Source organism: Cydia strobilella, chromosome Z, assembly GCF_947568885.1.
Source record: "Cydia strobilella chromosome Z, ilCydStro3.1, whole genome shotgun sequence".
NCBI classification, from domain to species: Eukaryota; Metazoa; Arthropoda; class Insecta; order Lepidoptera; family Tortricidae; genus Cydia; species Cydia strobilella.
This window is the reverse complement of record NC_086068.1, coordinates 38,296,297-38,315,956: the sequence shown is the minus strand read 5'-3', so window position 1 is coordinate 38,315,956 and position 19,660 is coordinate 38,296,297. Positions and strand designations below refer to the sequence as shown.

The 19,660-nt window shown below is 37.0% G+C and overlaps 1 protein-coding gene across 5 annotated transcripts in view; it reads left to right on the top strand.

Moving 5' to 3' along the window:
- Positions 1 to 19,660, top strand: part of LOC134754820 (maternal protein pumilio) — a 528,457-nt gene that overhangs the window by 480,012 nt on the left and 28,785 nt on the right. For 4 of the 5 annotated variants that reach the window (XM_063691211.1, XM_063691208.1, XM_063691210.1 and 1 more), the window contains 6 exons: positions 1,415 to 1,598; positions 2,763 to 2,860; positions 11,522 to 11,738; positions 11,915 to 12,083; positions 15,529 to 15,687; positions 15,948 to 16,142. In XM_063691211.1, coding sequence (XP_063547281.1) covers positions 1,415 to 1,598; positions 2,763 to 2,860; positions 11,522 to 11,738; positions 11,915 to 12,083; positions 15,529 to 15,687; positions 15,948 to 16,142 — 1,022 coding nt within the window. The remainder of the gene's footprint in view (positions 1 to 1,414; positions 1,599 to 2,762; positions 2,861 to 11,521; positions 11,739 to 11,914; positions 12,084 to 15,528; positions 15,688 to 15,947; positions 16,143 to 19,660) is intronic. The other variant, XM_063691209.1, reaches the window with a different exon arrangement.

The window sequence follows — 19,660 nt, the reverse complement described above, 5'->3', positions numbered from 1 at the left end:
ATGAAAATACAAAAATCACAATATGTATGCCTTTCACATTTGAGGAGTTCCCTCGGTTCCTCATGGGTCTTATCATCAAAACTCGAGCTTGACAAAAATATGTCTTAAAAACTTAAGTTGCTTAACAAACATAACGAAGAGGACAAATCGCCAAACGTGAACTATGCGTCATTGAAGAGTTCCGTTCTGATCATCATCAGCAGTTCCACTTCATCAAATGTCACATTTTTTTAATGTAAGTGCTTGATTTGTTGATGAAAATACTAAAATCACTATATGTATGCCTTTAACATTTGAGGAGTTCCCTCGATTCCTCATGGATCCCATCATCACAACTGCGTTTTGACAAAAACGAGACCAATCTGTATGTATATACTTACAATCAAAAAAATAATTTTTAAAATCGGTCCAGAAATGACGGAGTTATGGAGTAACAAACATAAAAAAAACAACCGAATTGATAACCTCCTCCTTTTGAAATCTTGAAGTCGGTTAAAAAGTGAAGTCGTTAGAATAAGAGCTAGCAAGATCTTATCTGCCTCCACAATAGTGGTGCTAAATGAAATTTGTACGCAAAATGTAGGGTATAAAAAGTTTGATCATTTTTTGAGCGTGTTAAGTGTTAGACGATGGATTCTATAGAAATACAAACTTGAAACAATAACACAGAATAAAACCTTTGACTTGTATGAGTCGCTAATACATTCCCGAAGATTGCAAGATAAAAGTAATGCTAAGTATCCCTATTATTTATTGGTTCAGCAAGCTATTTGTGATTATATCAAGCGTCGCCGTTAATTAATTCGCATAAGGGACATTGACCATGACCATAAAAATATATGCAAGTAACATTTGTGAAAATGACCTAAACCTATTTTAAAGAAGTCACAGCCCACAGTTACTATTTTGGTAGCATTCATCGTGTTGTCACTACACTATAATAGTGACGAAGGGGTATTATCACGATAGACATGCTGACAATGCCAAAAGGGTACTTTTTGCGGATGGTTCTAAATTAAGGCAATGGACTGGGTCCATATCAATGAAAATATATGATAAAGACACCTGTTAAAAGTAATATTATCAACTAATCCGCAAATAACTCCGGTTTGGACTACTTAAACATAAACATACGGTAATCATGTCGTGCAAAGTGCCCGTGTCCTGGTCATCACAAAGTCTGTGACATGTCAAATCCTGAGCCTGAAATTAAAGTCTAGTATATTAGCATGATAAACTATAATATTTTCAACTATATTCAATATATATTCCGCTCCAGGAGACCTTTATTTTCTATATATTTGTAATTTTACGTGCCCACGTTTTGGCGTGTTCAAGCTTTATGTTGGCGATCTGGCTGCCATAGTGAAGTTCAGTAGTGGAGTGTGCAGCACAAAAGTGTGTTGTGTTGCAGGCGGAGCAGGAGGTGCGCGTCGAGACTCTCTCGAGTTCGGCGGCGGCGGGCCGGCTGCTGCGCTACAGGAGTACGCCCGCAAGTGGGGCCCGTCTCCACTCTCGCCGCCGCTAGGCGCGGCGCTCGGCCCAGTCGGCCTTCGCCCCGTCTCTGCTGCACCCGGAGCTGAAACCGCTAAGTACAGGTAAAATCTATATTGTGCAAAGCCCCCTGACCTACGTGATTTTTACCATATTCATTTTGTTTTTGTAATCCATTCCACTATAATTCAAACGAAGCTAATTTAAGCAATATACTTACCGTATCCAATTTCAGTATGATTTTAATAAGTTAATGCCTTATTTTATTATTTTACTTCCTGATTGTTTTTGTTTTACTTGCGATTGCGTTGCGTCACTGCGTCCACTTTCTTTTAGAAGAAGAGCTCTAGAACTGTCGTTTGCATAGTTATTAAAACGCAGAGACTGTGTTCCTAGGCTTCAAAAACTCGATGTTGCCAGACTGTAAAGTAGTGCAATATCCACCACCAGCCTCTTGAATATCTCCTTTACAATTATTCTCATTCGCCGTCAATCGAAACTCGATTGAAAAATACAATGGAGTGACCTTCAACGCGCCGCTCCTCGCACCGCGCGCGCCGACAACGCTAGGGTGGCCGACGCTTCTTTCAAATACTTAGGTGTCTTAGGTAGATATCTAACTATAAATGTGTCGTAAAAAACTGCCTCATCTGTCGAAAGAGGACAAAACTATATATTTTTATTTGTTGTTTCTGCATCCCCACACTACAAGCTGTGTTATTTGTTCGTGTCGAAGACATTTTTTCGCATAGCTCGCGGTGACGGCATGCGTGAGCGTGTGTGGCAATTAAATAGCTGGCTTTTGTACCGCCGGCGAGACGAGATTTGTAGGCATAAATCTGAACTCGCGCGGAGAGTTACATTGCCCACACCCCATTTCACACATTTAAAAGATGATTTTTGTGATAATAACTATCTTGTGTCCTGTCTCGGGACTCAAAATATCTCTATACCAAATTTCAACTAAATCAATTCAGCGGCTTAAGTGTGAAAAGGAGGTTTTTATTTCGAAATGGGTGTCAATGTGACACAATAAATGAATTTGACACTCCCTATTTATACGGAAACGATACCTAACACGCCTAACCTAACAGCTTCCCTGATGTAAATATCATGATAAAATTGAGAGCCCTAAATAAACTTTCAAGCTGATTAAACTGGTAGCCAATTTAATCAGCTTTCGTTTTGTGTAAGTAGTCATGTCGCTAAGACATAACAAATTCATATTTTCATAAATTATATATTTACCTTGTTTAATATATTTTCAGAGCGGTAAGCAGTTTAGCACAGGGACTTACTTCAAATGCAATGTTTAGTTCCTCGTCGTCATTGCTAAGCAAGCTAAGCGGAGTCGGCGCTATATCAGGTAAATATTTCACCATAGGCATTACCCGTTTCTTCCGCGATTACCCCTAGGTGTAAAGTTGAACACACCAAAACTTGGCCATGTAAAGCCTGACCAGAAATATATGATCATGCGCCATGTTGCGGAATTTCATTGGAACTAATTTCTTACACTGGCAATAATTTTAATGATAGGTTGTCACTGTTGTCAGTGTCATTGTGGCGGTTTACTTGAATAATGCTTAACTGTTGAATATTAAATAGTAAATGTCAAAAATGCTCAAAACTATACAGTTAGGTCGAGCACATGATTGGCGCGACAGTATCTCGCCGCGAGATAGACTACCCGTTTTTTACTAACTGTATGAATTATAGAGGGACGGGTAGTCTATGTCGCGGCGAGATACTCTCGCGCCAATCATGTGCTAGCCCGGCAGGAGCGGAACATTGTTAATAATGTAAATAATAAACTGCTGGAAAAGAACAGGTCGGGAAATTAAACTATTTCACTACGAAACATTTCCTAATTAACATCAGAGCTGACAGGTAGACAAATCAAAATGTCATTATAGTCTGGTTATTACGACTTAGTTATTGTAGTGTTATGTACAGTGATCGGAATAGGCAGAGTATAAATACCTAAACTTGGTAGAACAAAGTCATAAAGTGGAGACTGCCTTGCGATAACATTTTTTTCCGGAACTAAAGTCCCGGAAACGTACGAAGTAAATAATATTGTTATAAATACGGTAAAAAACAATGCATTCCTCGTTTTTGTTCAATACAAGCAATAGGCGTAAAATAAAATAACCAATTTGTTTCTGCAACTTTCCATATATATTTCTTAAATCTAAATACACACATATTGTCAATTAAATATTAGTTGCGAATATGATCCTGATTCTGACGACATATACTTAGATTTAAGAAATATACATAATCATTATTATTATTTTTTAATGTTATAAGCTTTATTGAAAAGATGATAAATAAAATTTACATTAATTGTATAAAACAATCATTGTACGTCGCGAGACATATTACAGAGAACAATAGTATTTTATACAATCGTGATATAATAGAGACCTTTTCAGTCGAGTACCGTGTTTAAGCAACGAAGCTTGCTGAGTTGCTTAAGTTAAGGTACGAGATTGAAAAGCTTGATTATATCACTATTGTATACAATACTTTTTCTACGAGACAAAAAAGTAATACTTTCAACTAGTAGAATCATATAAGTAAACAAACCAAAAGTGTAGAACTAAGATACGCGAGCTGCCGCAGCCCGCGATACCTCGCGCCCCGGCCGCCGGGCAAGCAAGCTTCGTTGCTTAAACACGGTACTCGACTGAAAAGCTCTCTATTATATCACGATTGTATAAAATACTATTGTTCTCTGTAATATGTCTCGCGACGTACAATGATTGTTTTATACAATTAATGTAAATTTTATTTATCATCTTTTCAATAAAGCTTATAACATTAAAAAATAATAATAATGATTATGTACCTAGTCGGCTCATAAGTTCTGTCATATACATAGTATCAAATAAAATCAAAAGTTTAAGTTTTTTCCGTATAATTTGTACAGCGTTTGAAAGCTTATAAACTAGAGAATCTAAATGTATAACATTTATTCAAAATGACCGCCATAATTATCTACACAGGCTTGAAGTCTTCGTGGCCAGTCGTCAATGGATTCACGCACCACTTTCATGTCGATATTGGCCACTGCCGTAGCAAGAGATTTTTTCAGCGAGTCTAGATTTGCATGAGGTTTTGAGCACACCTTTTCCTCTAAATACTGCCATATTTGATAGTCTAAAGGATTAAGATCTGGGCTAGAGGAGGGCCAATCTTCATGCCGTATAAAGTCGATTTTATTGGAGGCGAGCCAGGCTTGTGTAGACTTTGCCTTATGGGCTGGAGCAGAGTCCTGCTGGAAAACCCAATGCTGGTTTAGAAACATCGTATGGGATAGTGGTTTCACAATATTAGTCAACACCGTGTCTTGGTACACTTTGGCACTAGTTTTTACTCCTTTCTCACAAAAATGCATACTAGTGACGCCCGCATAAGAAACTCCCAGCCAAACCATCACAGATGAAGGGTGATGACCTCTTTGAATACGGGGAATGCTATTAGACGCTTCTTTACTATTGCGAGCGTACACTCTATCATTTTGTTTATTACAGTTTTCTTCTATGTCAAAAATTTTCTCGTCCGAAAACAGTATACAACGGTGCTTATTTTAAGCGTACTTCTTCAATAAAGCTTTAGATCTTTTAAGCCTTAAAGCTTTAAGCCGACCATTGAGAAGATGGCCAGTTTTTCGTTTATAAGCACGAAGTCTCAGGTCTTGATTAAGCACTCTTTTCACCGTGTTTTTGCTCAAACCCATCTGGAGGGCCATAACTTTTTGTTTCCTAGCGGGATTTCTGGCAATGCGTGCCCTAATTGCTTGTACAACCGCTGGAGTCCTAGCTGTACGCGGACGACCGCTTCTTTTCTTGCCATTTAAACTAGAGACCTCACTGTATCTTTCTATGGTACGATACACAAATCTTAGAGAGAATTTTAAATTTTCAAGTAGCTTAAAAATTTTAGTCGGCGAGTGACCACAACGATATAGTGCAATTATTGCGGTACGGCTATCTTTAAGCGTCCACTCCATGTTGAAGAAAACAGAAAATTGCAAAATTATACTACTCAAATATTTAATAAAGATTCGAAATTCAAATGCAGAACGGTTTTTGTTTTAGGAGTTCCAAATTTAAATTTTAAAGGCCAGTGACAGAACTTATGAGCCGACTAGGTATATTTCTTAAATCTAAGTATATGTCGTCAGAATCAGGATCATATTCGCAACTAATATTTAATTAAATATATTAATGACGGGTCACTCACGTACCACACGGGTTACGTGAGTGACCCGTCATTAATATATTTAATATGTCTATGTCTCACGGAAGTTTTGTTATTAATATTTAATTGACAATATGTGTGTATTTAGATTTAAGAAATATATATGGAAAGTTGCAGAAACAAATTGGTTATTTTATTTTACGCCTATTGCTTGTATTGAACAAAAACGAGGAATGCATTGTTTTTTACCGTATTTATAACAATATTATTTACTTCGTACGTTTCCGGGACTTTAGTTCCGGAAAAAAATGTTATCGCAAGGCAGTCTCCACTTTATGACTTTGTTCTACCAAGTTTAGGTATTTATACTCTGCCTATTCCGATCACTGGTTATGTAAGTTATGTTATACAAGCGAGGAAACACAGTAACAAAAATGAATTTGAGTTTGAAAAATATTTACTATGGGCTTTGGAGACGATCAACCTTGTTAATTGACAATGTAGCAGAACCTATGTAAAGTTACGGAATATATACCTAGTAACATGAACATCATCATCATCATGTGGCCTTTTGGTGATCCAATCTTGAATGTAGGCCTCTTCCCTTGAATAGAGTAGCATGATAGACGAAATATTTTTTCAGCTACAGTGCTGAGCTGAGCTGATGGTGTGGCTAATACTAGTCCCACCATCTGGTATGTTACGACTAAATTAAATATATGTAAATTTATATAAATTTCTAGGTAAAACGGAGGCATCGATTACGTGGACTTCAAGATAAGGTTGTACCTCCTGAGGTTTTATACAAACCAAAAATAAAAAAGCAGGTGGAATAGGGAATATTACGCGAAACTCTGCGTAGGGGGCGCCAGGGCGCCACTACCACAATCTGAAACTATCGTGAAACAAGAAAATTTCTTTATCTAACATCTCCGTCACTCTTGCATATTCGAGCGATAAAGAGGCAGATAGCGAAATTTCGGATTCGCATTTCCCGGTAGGTTAACAAATCGCCTTGGTGCATCAAATGTCATATTTTATTTATACCCGACTAAAAAAAGTGTAGACACCAAATAAATGGGTTCTGATTTTGATTATGGTGAATAAAAGTAGATGTAAGTCAAACGAGTTGCCAATCCACATTGTTCAGACTATACTGAACTGTTGCCATATAAATGAGAACAATAGCGCCCTCTTGATTCCTGGTCAGGCTTTAAGTAATTGTTATTTACGATACGAGTGCGGAAAGTAGGAAACTCGCAACGAGTGGCGATAAATTAAAACACGACCGAAGGGAGTGTTTTAAATCGACACGTGTTGCGAATTACCTATTCGCACGTGAATTGTACAATGTTTTACAGTACATATATATTTCCGTGCCTAGTGCGTGACTAGTGCGGGAAAGTAGCACCATATGTACTGTAATAGTTATTTTTAATACAGTTGCTCAAAAAGTGCTACTTTACGTAGCTTTTTAGCGTGCGGAAAGTTGGTTTTCGCGAACTAGTGCTTTTTCACTTTTCCATTTTTTTTTTATACTAATTCAAGACTACTTATTGATGAGTGTTAATATTAGTTTCCTTTAAACGTCGTAATCAAAATAAAAACCTACTTTTAATGTAAGAATACTGAAAATATACATATTTCTCATTTTATTACTTACCTCTTCATCATTATAACACGTTTATTTTTTAATATTGATTATTGAAAAACCGTTCTTAAAAAGTTGTCTGAATGGAACGGACTAGCTATTCCTTACTTGTTGTTTTTCTTATTTTTTCGCAACTGTATTAAAAAACGTCGCTCGACACACGTGCGCACTAGCATCGAAATGTACTATTGTTTTACAAGGGGGCTAAGTTGTGGTGTAACCTCTGATACCACGAATTAATAAACTAGTGGATGTGAAATGACTCCTATTTAGTATGAAAACCAGTGTCGCTAAACTCACACATTCATAGCCACGTTAAAATACGTCACACACTTACAAAATTGCTCTGATTCGTAGCAACTTTCCATACCAAAAGGTTATTACCGGTGGACATTTCTCGAACGAATATCAACTGTAGGCTACATGAGTGACGGTTTAAAATATAATGTCAAAGCTATATGACATACGACTCTTTCATTATCTCATTCATCTCACAAAAGCTCGCTCAACGTTCACCTAATACAACTACTTAACACCAGATGGCGTTATTTTATATAGTTTTAAAATCACTTATTACAGGCGAGAAAAGGGCTAAAAAACCAGTATAAGTAAGGTCTAATTACGCATGGTTTGTTACGGATCTCACGGTCACGTTACACTGGTGTTTTCGAAATCTCTACACGCCTGCGAGTAGCTAACCGTTGGAACTTCTTTCCATTCGATATAGGGAGGGGACAGTGTAATCGGAGTGTTTTATCGATATTTGTGTGTTCAGTTAGGTATTGATATTTCATTACCGTATGTTAACACATTTAGATGATACTTTATTTATGATTATAATATAGGTAGTGATAATCGTGATTGTATGAAAAATTATATGTAGTACAGTACAACAAATATCTAACTAGAAATTTGTTTCTTATTAATTGACCAACTAGGTTGTTAATGTGAACATTAAATATATCTTAAAGTCAAACAGATAAAATCATAGTTCTTTAAAGGTCTATTAACTCGGTATTATTGTTATTTTGTAATCACAAATCTGCAATTACTTACATAGATAAGTATTCGTCTTTAACAATATATTTACTTGTAGCAGCATTTAAGGCCAATCTAGACGGGACAACCTGATTAAATTGTCAAATTAATTATATGGTGTGAAAGCATACATGAAACTGGCTCATCGATCCCACTTGATTTGATTGTAAGATTGTGACCTATCAAATCAGGAAGGGTGGCGGCAAAATTCCAATATTTGACGCTAGTTTGCGTGGTACGGAACACTTTTTATTAATTTAGTGAGCCCGAATGTCACTAATAATTACTAAATTAGTAACTAAGTTTTAGGCGTGTGGACGCTAGATGAGATGTATGGCAATTTTATCCCCAGAAATCTTTCTCTAAGAAATGCTCCGAGCAAATGGTGCCATATTTTTGCGGAAACTAATTTTCTTGCCCAGTAGCATTGATCCATTTATTTTTAATATCGGTATCTTGTTCCCACAAGATACCGATAATTAATAATAAATAAATAGAAAATATAAATCGTTTATTCATGGCACATTGCATGCATTGTACGCATAAGTACATTAAGTACCTAGTCTAATTATATTAACGATAAAAATATGATGGGTGTAAAAAACAAAAACGTATGTAAAGGAATACGAAGGTTTGAAAGGTTGCCATGAAATGACCCCGACTTAACTTAGTGCTTGATGACCAGAGCTGCCATATTTACTTAGACATTGATTATCCCAAATAATAATTAGAAACGTGTCTAAAATAATAATTTATTACCGAACCAAACATCAAACTTGAAATATCGTAACTTTAACTTTATCGATATAAATTTCGACATTGCGCAGCATCTGAGTAGCGAAGTTATTTGACATTTAGGATAGCGAATATTCCAGATAAACGTAAAGAATAGTGACAAAGGATTGTGAACTCTAAGTTCTAACTGATAAAATATAGATTTACTTAACGAACATTCGTAAATAATGCAAAATAAACAGATTTTTCGTATTTATTGGATTATATTTAAATAAATAACCACCGGTGATAGGAAATACCTCCACGTGAAAGATTTTTTAAACCGCTGTGATTTCTGCAGCTTAATACTGCACAATACGGCATTTTAAATTTAATTATCAATTTTTGTTAGACGAGCGTACGTACGACGTGAATGTCATTCGAGCATGAAGTTTACACAACAACTGAGCATAGTCTGTGCATAAAGTGAGTCGGTCGCTACTAACTGTCGGATAGACGGGAACGCCCACTTGCCATCTCCATCCTACTCCTATACTCGAGCTCGAGATACTCGAGCAAACGAAATATTCCAAAATTTAACCACGAGCGTAGCGAGTGATTCGAAAAGCGGAATCTTTAGCGTTGCTAAGGGTGTCATTCACATTCACAAGGGTTAATAAAACTTTGCTACTTAGTGAAACAAAATTTTTCACCACACCAACGCGAGGAATATATATACTAAAGAACTGTGAAACATGACAAACAAAATTCAAATCATCGCTATTAACTCCCATATTCATAAACGCGCATAAGTCGTTTTGACTTATGTATTTGTGTGAAAGGGATAAAACATAAATTTACTAATTGAGGCTAATAGTGCGTGTATGAATAAGGAGGTAAAGGAGATTTATCATTCAAAATCATCTCTTAAAAGCAAAACCAACCAACACGAGGAAACAACTTCAAATTCGCATCAAGTAACCTTGTCACTCTTGTGCATAAAATGCAAGTTTCTTATTAGTTTTAATGGATAAAGAGAGCGTTTACGAGCTGGTGTTGTGAAATGGTACATTACGATACAAGTGCGAAAAGTAGGAAATTCGCAACGAGTGGTGATAAATTAAAACACGTTTGGGAAAAGGCATATTGAGGCCAAACATTTTCATAGGCGTAAGAAAAAGTTCAGGCAACACCAGGAAGCTTGGGTATTGCTACGGTACGGTAGTACATTTATTTATTCTGTGTTAATACTTAATTTCGTGTTGAACTTGTTGACCATATAATATATGTATGTATACCTACCTTATAGTTTGACTTTAAATACAGTTACTTTGTTGCCTGAAAGTACGGGGTTCGTTTGCGTCAAATCCGGTAGTTCTGATTTTTTGCAGACTTGTTTGTGATGTTGGCACAATGAATAATCCAAGTTTGTGACCTCGAGCACCGAACGCAACTATGGCTAAATTCGAGAAAACCGCGAAAATTTCAGGTTTTTTATAGATTTGGGCGATTATAAACCTAAAGGGCTATACTGATTTAAACTAACACGATTTTCACTCATAATTTTAAAACTAACACGGACAATCGAGTACAAACTTACGCTAAAGGGCTAGTTTTTTGATAGTATCTACCTTCTCAGGCCGTTATTAGACTAAATTTGCTATAATACGAGACTAGAATAGGGTAGTTGACATTTTTTTATTAATGATATCAGTCGATCAGGTTTGTTTTGAGGATCAAAAGTCTGTATGGGACCCATTGTCTTAAAGCAATACAAAAGTCACAAATGATAGTCAAGTCTGGCACCCGCCCTTTACTGACGAAACGTTCCTAACTAAATGGCAATACATCGTGACGTCGAGATGTAAGTGTAACGTCGCTAATTCGCTATTGCTTGGAAGCCGTTTCAATGTATGGAAAACAAGGAAATTGCGATGTTGTCGGTGAAATATTGCGTTTATGTATATTGTTGCCATACAATTTTTTTTATAAAATCGAAATTAACCATTTTTTTTTCCTTTTTGGAAGTTTGAAAAAAAACTTAAATTTTGAAAATGAGGGCGTTTTTTTATTTTTGCCATGTTTCAATTTATTGTGATAAATTGCTCATTTTCTATCTATTTAACCAGATTTTGTTATTAAATTCAACATGTGTCAACAACCCTATTGTCTGTATATCTAATAGTTTCGGAGATAATGCCTTTAAAAATTTATAATTTCTTCAAACGTCTAGTTTGTATCATCTGCGTTGACGTTGCGTTTTTAGGCGGTTTTCACAATACGCTACGCTAGTTTTTGTTTTTACGCATTCGTTTGCGGCACTGGTGTGAAACGACGACGACTAGGAAATCGTGTTCACACTAGCGCCGTAGCGTAGGATTAAGAAAATGTGAATGCATTTTTTTTTTCTAACAGAACTAGTGGGTGTGGGTGGCGGTGTTGGTGTGGGTGGCGTGAGCGGCGTGGGAGTGGGAGTCGGCGGTGTATCAGTGGGCGCTCTGGTTGCGGACAAGCCGCCCGCCGGCCGCTCTCGCCTTCTCGAAGACTTCCGAAACAATCGATTTCCTAATTTGCAATTACGGGATCTCGCTAATCACATTGTGGAGTTCTCACAAGACCAGCATGGTTCTAGGTAATTTGCTTCCCACTGTGACTAAGACCTTTGGCTTTCATAAAATATCCTATACGTTTTTATTAGAACACGCCTGGTAACATTTTCTAAATAATGAAATTATTCGGCGCCAGCTCTTATTAGGCTAGGTAATTTCATGCATGATAAAAAAAATGTTTTTTTGTTCCTTATTGCAGATTCATTCAACAAAAATTAGAAAGGGCAACAGTTCAGGAAAAACAGATGGTGTTCAATGAAATCATCGGAGCTGCCTACAGCCTCATGACTGACGTATTTGGAAATTATGTAATACAAAAATTCTTCGAGTTTGGGACAACAGAGCAGAAAACTACCTTGGCACAAAAGGTTTGAACATTTCTCATTTCATATTCTTTCATTTATTTACATATTCGTGCGCGCTTTTTGTAACGAATGCGAAGATACAGAAAATATAGAAAATATGCTTAACATTCAGAAACGGAAATTGTTAACCAAGGGATGATAGGCACTCATTTCAGTCGATGTAGTTTAGTCCGAGAGAAATGGTGCCTTACACCCGAGTTAAAAAACTACTATTCATTTCAAATACGAAGAAACCAAATAAAGAGAGACAAAGGCCGTGCCAAGCGCCCAAGATAAGCTAAGTGATTCTGCCCCCATCGAGTTTGGGCTTGTAATTTTTATGGGTGGTGTGACTACATCAGTAATCAAAATACAATATTTATAGGTTTAGTAAAAAAAACTAAGTGATTTTACGTCAATTTTTTTTGTAGCTAACCGATTTTAACGTGCGTACATTATGCACATGTACTAAAGATTGCATTCATTGTAGGATTATTTTCTATTCCTATGGAAGCCGATGGGTGCCCGGGGTGCGCGGCCATCGCTCATGCGATGCAGCACGTCCCGTCGTCGGCCGTGCCGGGGCAGCGCCCGCTCGACGTCTTTTGACGTCCACACTACACCACCACTGTAACAGTTTTACCTATGTTTTACAAATAACACTGACTTTGACTGTACGTAAAGATATCTCCATGATCTCCTAAAATTTTGAAAAAAATACATATAGCTCGTCGGTGGGTGTATCGCTGGTGTAAAAATTGGAGCGGTCTAGAACGTAGTACAAATAAAAAAAAATTGAAAAGTTTATTAAGCTTCTTTTTTAACCGACTTCAAGATTTCAAAAGGAGGAGGTTCTCAATTTGGTTGTTTTTTTGTCACTTCTGGACCGATTTTGAAAATTCTTTTTTTGATTGTAACTTGTAAGTAGATACATACAGATTGGTCCCGTTTTTGTCAAAACGCAGTTGTGATGATGGGATCCATGAGGAATCGAGGGAACTCCTCAAATGTTAAAGGCATACATATAGTGATTTTAGTATTTTCATCAACAAATCAAGCATTTACATTTAAAAATGTGACATTTGATGAAGTGGAACTGCTGATGATGATCAGAACGGAACTCTTCAATGACGCATAGTTCACGTTTGGCGATTTGTCCTCTCTAGAAAAGTGGGTGAGTTTACCTCCTTTTAGTTAGGCAAAAGATGTTGTCTTTTTCATTTCATTGTCTGGAGTGCACCATCAATAAGTAACCTTTCAACGGCATCCCCCATTGAAGTAGGTTTTTTTTTCTTAAAAAATATTATTGTATGACATAGTGAAAATGCAACTTATGTCATATAATCATCTTTAGTACATGTACAATATATGTGACGCACGCTAAAATCGGTTGGCTAGGAAAAAAAAATATTGACGAAAAATCAATTCGTTTTTTTTACTAAAAACTGTAAAGTTTAGGGGGCTGAAATTTTGTATTTTGATAACTAATGTAAAGCCACACCACCCATAAAAATTACAAGCCCAAACTCGGTTTTGGACAGAATCACAGCTTAATCAAGCACTGCCTTTGCAAAATCAGTACTTTCTCATAGTTGGAGTTGTGTGCAATATGTATAATAGCAATAATAGCAGTCAATAAGAAAATTTTAATTTGGTGAAAACTATAACTTTAGATCAATTATATTGGATCTTTTTTATAATTCTTGTACATTACTTGACATTGTTTCAAATTTAACTGTTGTAACCTTGTGTTGTGGAAGTAAAAAAAAATTAAAACCGGCTTTGTGTACCGGAACAATTGTAATTTAGTACCTTGCTTATTATTTGCAATCAAAGCTTTACATCTAAACCCATGTCATCCATATAAGACGATCTTCGGCTCAAGAGTGTACTAGTAGTCCATCATTCGGATATTGTTGTTGATTTATGGCCGACTACTTGGTTTGTCAAGGGCGACACCATCATTTAGAGCCTCAAGCTAACAAACAAAACTAAGTATTTAGCCAAAAATCTACAACAAAGTCGGAATTATGGACTACTAGAACACTGCTACGAAGATCGTCTTATAGAAAAGTTTATTTTTTTCTGGCTAGTCCTCCTGGACTCGATTATATCACTATTGTTTACAACACTTTTTCTACTACATAACCTAAATAATTAAATAAAATTAGGTATTATGTCACAGTAGATAAAAAGATAGTAAAAGATATCAACGCAGTTCTTTGTCATTAAATAGTAGCGCGTTGGATGTCTTTCGCGACACATGATTGATCGAATTCATTACATCTGACTAAAGCGTTTTGTAAGAAGTCTTTATAGTTGAGTTGGGGACCCACAGTGAAAACCCATAGCACGGTACCGTACGGTAGTACTATTAGTTATTCTGTGGTGAAAAGTACCTATGCGATTACAGTTTGGTATACGGAGTCTTAATTTAACCATTTAAGTCGACGAGTAGAATAAAATATTTTATACAGTTGCTCAAAAAGTGCTACTTTACGTAGCTGTTTAGCGTGGGGAAAGTTGGTTTTCGCGAACTAGTGCTTTTTATTTTTCCAATTTTTTAAAATTTATTCTTGTTCCAATTCATGACTACTTATTGATGATATTAGTTTCCTTTAAACATCGTAATCCACATAAAAACCTACTGTTAATGTAAGAATACGAAAAATATACATATTTCATATTTTATTACTTACCTCTTTATCATTATAACACGTTTATTTTTTAATATTGAATATTGAAAAACCGTTCTTAATAAGTTGTCTGAATGGAACGGAACGCCTGTCAGGGGGGTGTCACTACGCAGTTTAGGTACATTTGGCCGGCGCGCCTCCCGGGCAGGCGTATGGCAGTGGTCTGCCGCTCGGCTCGCACGATAGTCGTGTCACGTGGCGCTCGCGATAACTTGGAAATAAAGAATGGCTTCGAAACCTAAATCTTGATTTAATCCGTATAAAAGATATTGTTCTGTTTACGGATGTTAAAATTCCGGACGATATTGACCGACATATTTTCAAAGGAATACGGCTGTGGCATACCGATTTGCTTCCGTGAGAATCAGACATACTATCTCCGGATAAAAATTTTATGTTTCAGAATCAACGTTTGGAATTCCTACATATTTATCTTAAATATAATAAATCAGTCAGTAGGTATACCTAGGTACAAAAACTTGTCAAGTGACAACGACACTCACAACTAGCTCGGTCATAAAACTGCGGCGCGCAAAGAAGATTCACGGTTCGGGCGCGGTTATAAGTTTCAATTTTTCTTGCAGGCTGCGAGTATGGGTATAATTGTATACCTAAATCTGCCTTTTGTGAAGGAGTGAATTTTCTGTACGGTAGTACTACTAGTACTATTAGTTATTGTATGGTAATACGTTGAACACTAATAACATTGAGTGTTTGTCATAATTGACAGTATGGCAATGTGTATGTCCGTTAATGGAACATTGGGTACGCAGGTGCGCGGGCATGTGTTAGCGCTGGCGCTGCAGATGTACGGGTGCCGGGTGATCCAGAAGGCGCTCGAGTCCATTCCTGCCGAGCAACAGCAGGAGGTCGTGCGTGAACTCGACGGACACGTTCTAAAATGCGTCAAGGACCAGAACGGAAACCATGTTGTAAGTCATTTAATCTCAAATATCGATGGAAATGCATTATATCAATTTATTGTTCTTATATGTGCTGCTTTAATGACTTTTAACCTACAATTAATTTGCATAAGCGATTTTACCGCGAATTGTTTTAACCATGCTAATGTGCTGCTCTGCGAACTGCTGTTTTTTTTAAATAATGTTTTATACGATGAGACATCCGAATGCGTGTTCGATGGCTACAACGAGCACGTTAGGTCAATAGTGCTTATTGTACTTGTGTTCAGGTTCAGAAGTGCATCGAGTGCGTGGAGCCGACGGCGCTGCAGTTTATCATCAACGCGTTCTCAGGGCAGGTGTATGCGCTGTCTACACATCCATACGGCTGCCGTGTCATCCAGCGCATCCTCGAGCACTGCACGCCCGACCAGACTGCTCCTGTGCTGTCGGAGCTCCATGCTCACACCGACCAGCTTATCCAGGTTCGTGTCGTCCTTATACCATACCCCACCTCTAACAATCACTGCCTCCACATTCACTTAACTATTCTCGGATCATTTTGTGTATTCGCACGAGATACACAAAATGATCCGAGAGCTGGTAGAAATTTGGAGTAGGTCCTTGAGGCAAGCTGAAAATTTGCCTTATACTTCTCCTATCATACCCTAACTCAACAACACTGCAAGTTTGGCTGCAGGGTAGCGGCCCTAAATCAACCCTTCATTTTTTAAAGATTTTTTTTTGATGCTCAAAAATGTTCTTGAGGCAAACTGTAATTTCTACAAGTGAAAATTGAATATCTAAGGTGAGTTCGGCAAAGTTACGGACATCGGGTAAGATCGTATGATTCAAATTTCCGCCTATTGTGGGTTATTTTTTTAATGCTGGCAAGGTGATGCGATGCGCCATTTTGTTCCGCACCCCTCTTCAGTCCGCACTTGTTGCTCTGACAGACTAGACGCGTGTTTTGTGCCGTTAAGTAGAAAAGTTCAAAAAATGTGTTTTTATTTTCCATCCGGATATACCCTCCGCCAGTTTTTTTGGAATAACTGGTAAGTTTAAGCGTTATTTGTTTCTTTTACAGATTGCATATTATTTTTATTAAATTTGTGACAAATCTGTATATTTGGAATTCTGATACGATGCCTGTAGGCCAAGATCCGGTCTTACCCGAAGTGGTAAAAGATCGGATGCAAATCATCCGATCTTAAATTCTCAGGAATGCTCAAACTTTATACGTGTCACCACGATGCTTGATTAAATTTCTCTAACAGACGTATATAGTGGTGTTTTTTTTTACATAACCGCAAATTACAATCTAAGCGTCTAATATTGCACACTTAAGTAGGTAACTGATCTCTTTATGAATAAATAATTATAAATAGTTTTATTTACCTATTCGCTGTAATTATGAAGAGATAGGTTTATTTTTTTGTTGATTATTATTATTATTTTAATAATGTTAAAGAAATATAATGGTTTCTTGAAATATTATTGTTGTGTTGATTAATCAATTCTTACTTGGTTTAAAATGTGTGCTTATCAAAGCGAATTGGCCTGTTTGTAAGATCGAGAGATGTTTTCTCACACGAAATCATACTCGTAGTTATGTGAGATGGCGTTGAAAAGTTTATTAAGTACCTATAGACTGATATTACTGCAATTGATTAAGTTTTGGTCGTATTAATTCCTCCACTTTCATATTATTTTACCCTTATGTCCTATTTTATCACCCTCTTTCAACCTACCGCGCTTAAGGTGTCAATGAACCTACGTGGTTCATTGACCCACATGGGTTCATTGACCCCACACCTAAAAGTTTGACAACCATAATTTCTTGAAAATTGAGCGCATGGTGTAAGATCGGACGGAAAAAATGCAAAAAAAAAATTGGGTCGGATATGATAGCCCGAATTACTGCTAAGCCAATTCTTCTATATATGAATCGGTGAGTAAAACCGGTTATTTTGCAATGGTAAACTTTATGGTACCGGCAATAGGGCCGAACTTATAGGCCCGTCCGTTCTTACACCACCAGGTAAAAAAAGAATGCTGTCAATTTATTTTGTTTCCTATATTTAAACACTCATTACACGCTCACTATGACATTCAGAAAGATAATAAAATTCAATTATATAGAGCATTTCATTATTATCAATTCTGTACTTAAATCATGTCCGTACCCTATCCAAATGCTGAGAAAAAAAAAACCAACATCATCTCAACCCACCTAAAATCGTCCGAAACTTAGCCGAACTCACCTTAAATAGTCATAAAAAATTATGCCAGACGATTTGATTGTGTCTTTAACCTTGCCAGACGCGTGCAAAATATTATTTTTTAATTCAAACAAAGGTTCTTGAGGCAATCTGTAATTTTTACAGGTTAAAGTTAAGTATCTAAATAGTCATAAAAAAATAACCCAGACGATTTGGTCGGGGACTTCTACCTGCCAGACGATCTCGAAAGTTACGTATGGCACTTACTCTCACGCAAAATTACGTTTGTTATCCTGTATGCGTTACAAAGTTATTTTAGTAGTGCAGAAAATTCAAGGTAGAAAGGTACAAATTTGGATGTACCATGCGATTGTATGAAGATGTGTATATTTATGATAACTATGTGTATAGAATTATAGGTATGAATTGGGTGTGGGAATATTACATATGAAATTAGCGACAATATGTCCGGTTGTATCTCTACTGTAGATCCATGGGTAGTTCATTAGTTAATGACGAAGGCCTAGGCGGGGAAGTATTTTTTCTCAAACATGCTATGTAATATTGATATTACGTTCTTCATTGCTGGGAAGTATCACGTTTCAGGCGCGGCTAGACGAGAGGTCTGTAATGAAATTTCATACAAAGTTGCAGGCCTAGGCCGGGAAGTGGCTTTTTTTTAAATTTCTATTTTACATATACTTGTGGCACAGCATCATGGCATTCAGCCATTAAAAAAAACTATAAGCAATATTTGCTTTTTAGTTCGTTTATGACATTCTGCCAATACGCAGTCTCATTAAGTGGAGACAATATAAGGTCGCGTACGTTGCAGACATAGAAAATTTTTTTTAGAATGATTGGTATAAACATTCAAGATCAAAAATATCAGAAGATCATTTGGAGAGATAACGAACATCAAAGGTTTCGCGAATACGCGTTAACGACCACAACCTACGGCACCAAAGCTGCCCCCTGGTTAGCCATGATGACGCTAAGACAGCTGGCCAAGGACGAACGCCACAATTACCCCGAAGCGGCTAAGGTCGTAGAAGAGAGTTTTTACATGGATGACCTTCTACACGGCTGTCACGATCTCGAATCAGCGAAGCGTATTAACGCCTATTAAAAAAAAAAACTTTTTTTTTTTAACCTGACGGGCTCTATGGCACTAGGGCCATTAGAGCGGTAGGACTGTGTGGGGTGATGGTAGCCTGGGGAAAATCCAGAACCCTTCCGCACCACACGAGACGGTTTTGCTACGCTGGAATACTCTTAGTTAAAAAAAACGATATTTGATTGATATACTGCTGGTCAAGCAAATCTTGTCAGTAAATAAGAACAAAAAAAACTATACTCATCCTTTTCTTTTGAGTGTTAGTACTAGTGTAAGACAAAGATAGTATGATTCTCTCTGTCTATGTTTGAAATAAGACAGTCCTTTGACAAACTATATACCTATATTAAACGTTTGAGAAAAGCACTATACATACATCGGCGTTAAAACGGGTTGTCGGCCTCATATATTCTATTCGGCCGGCAACCCCTTCCTTCCCGGCCTCTGTAGTAATGTACTATTATTTTATTTTAATGTAAGTAAACATGGCGTCTGTGTTCATGAACAGGCTAGGTTCAGGAACAGGGAAGGGGGGGGGGTCAAGAAAATGTGACATGTTGTGACAAGGGTAAGGGGGGGGGGGTCACAAACTTTGTGACGTCACTATAACTTATTTAAATTATTTTATTCGCTGTACAATTAAATAACAAGTTTTTTGTAACGA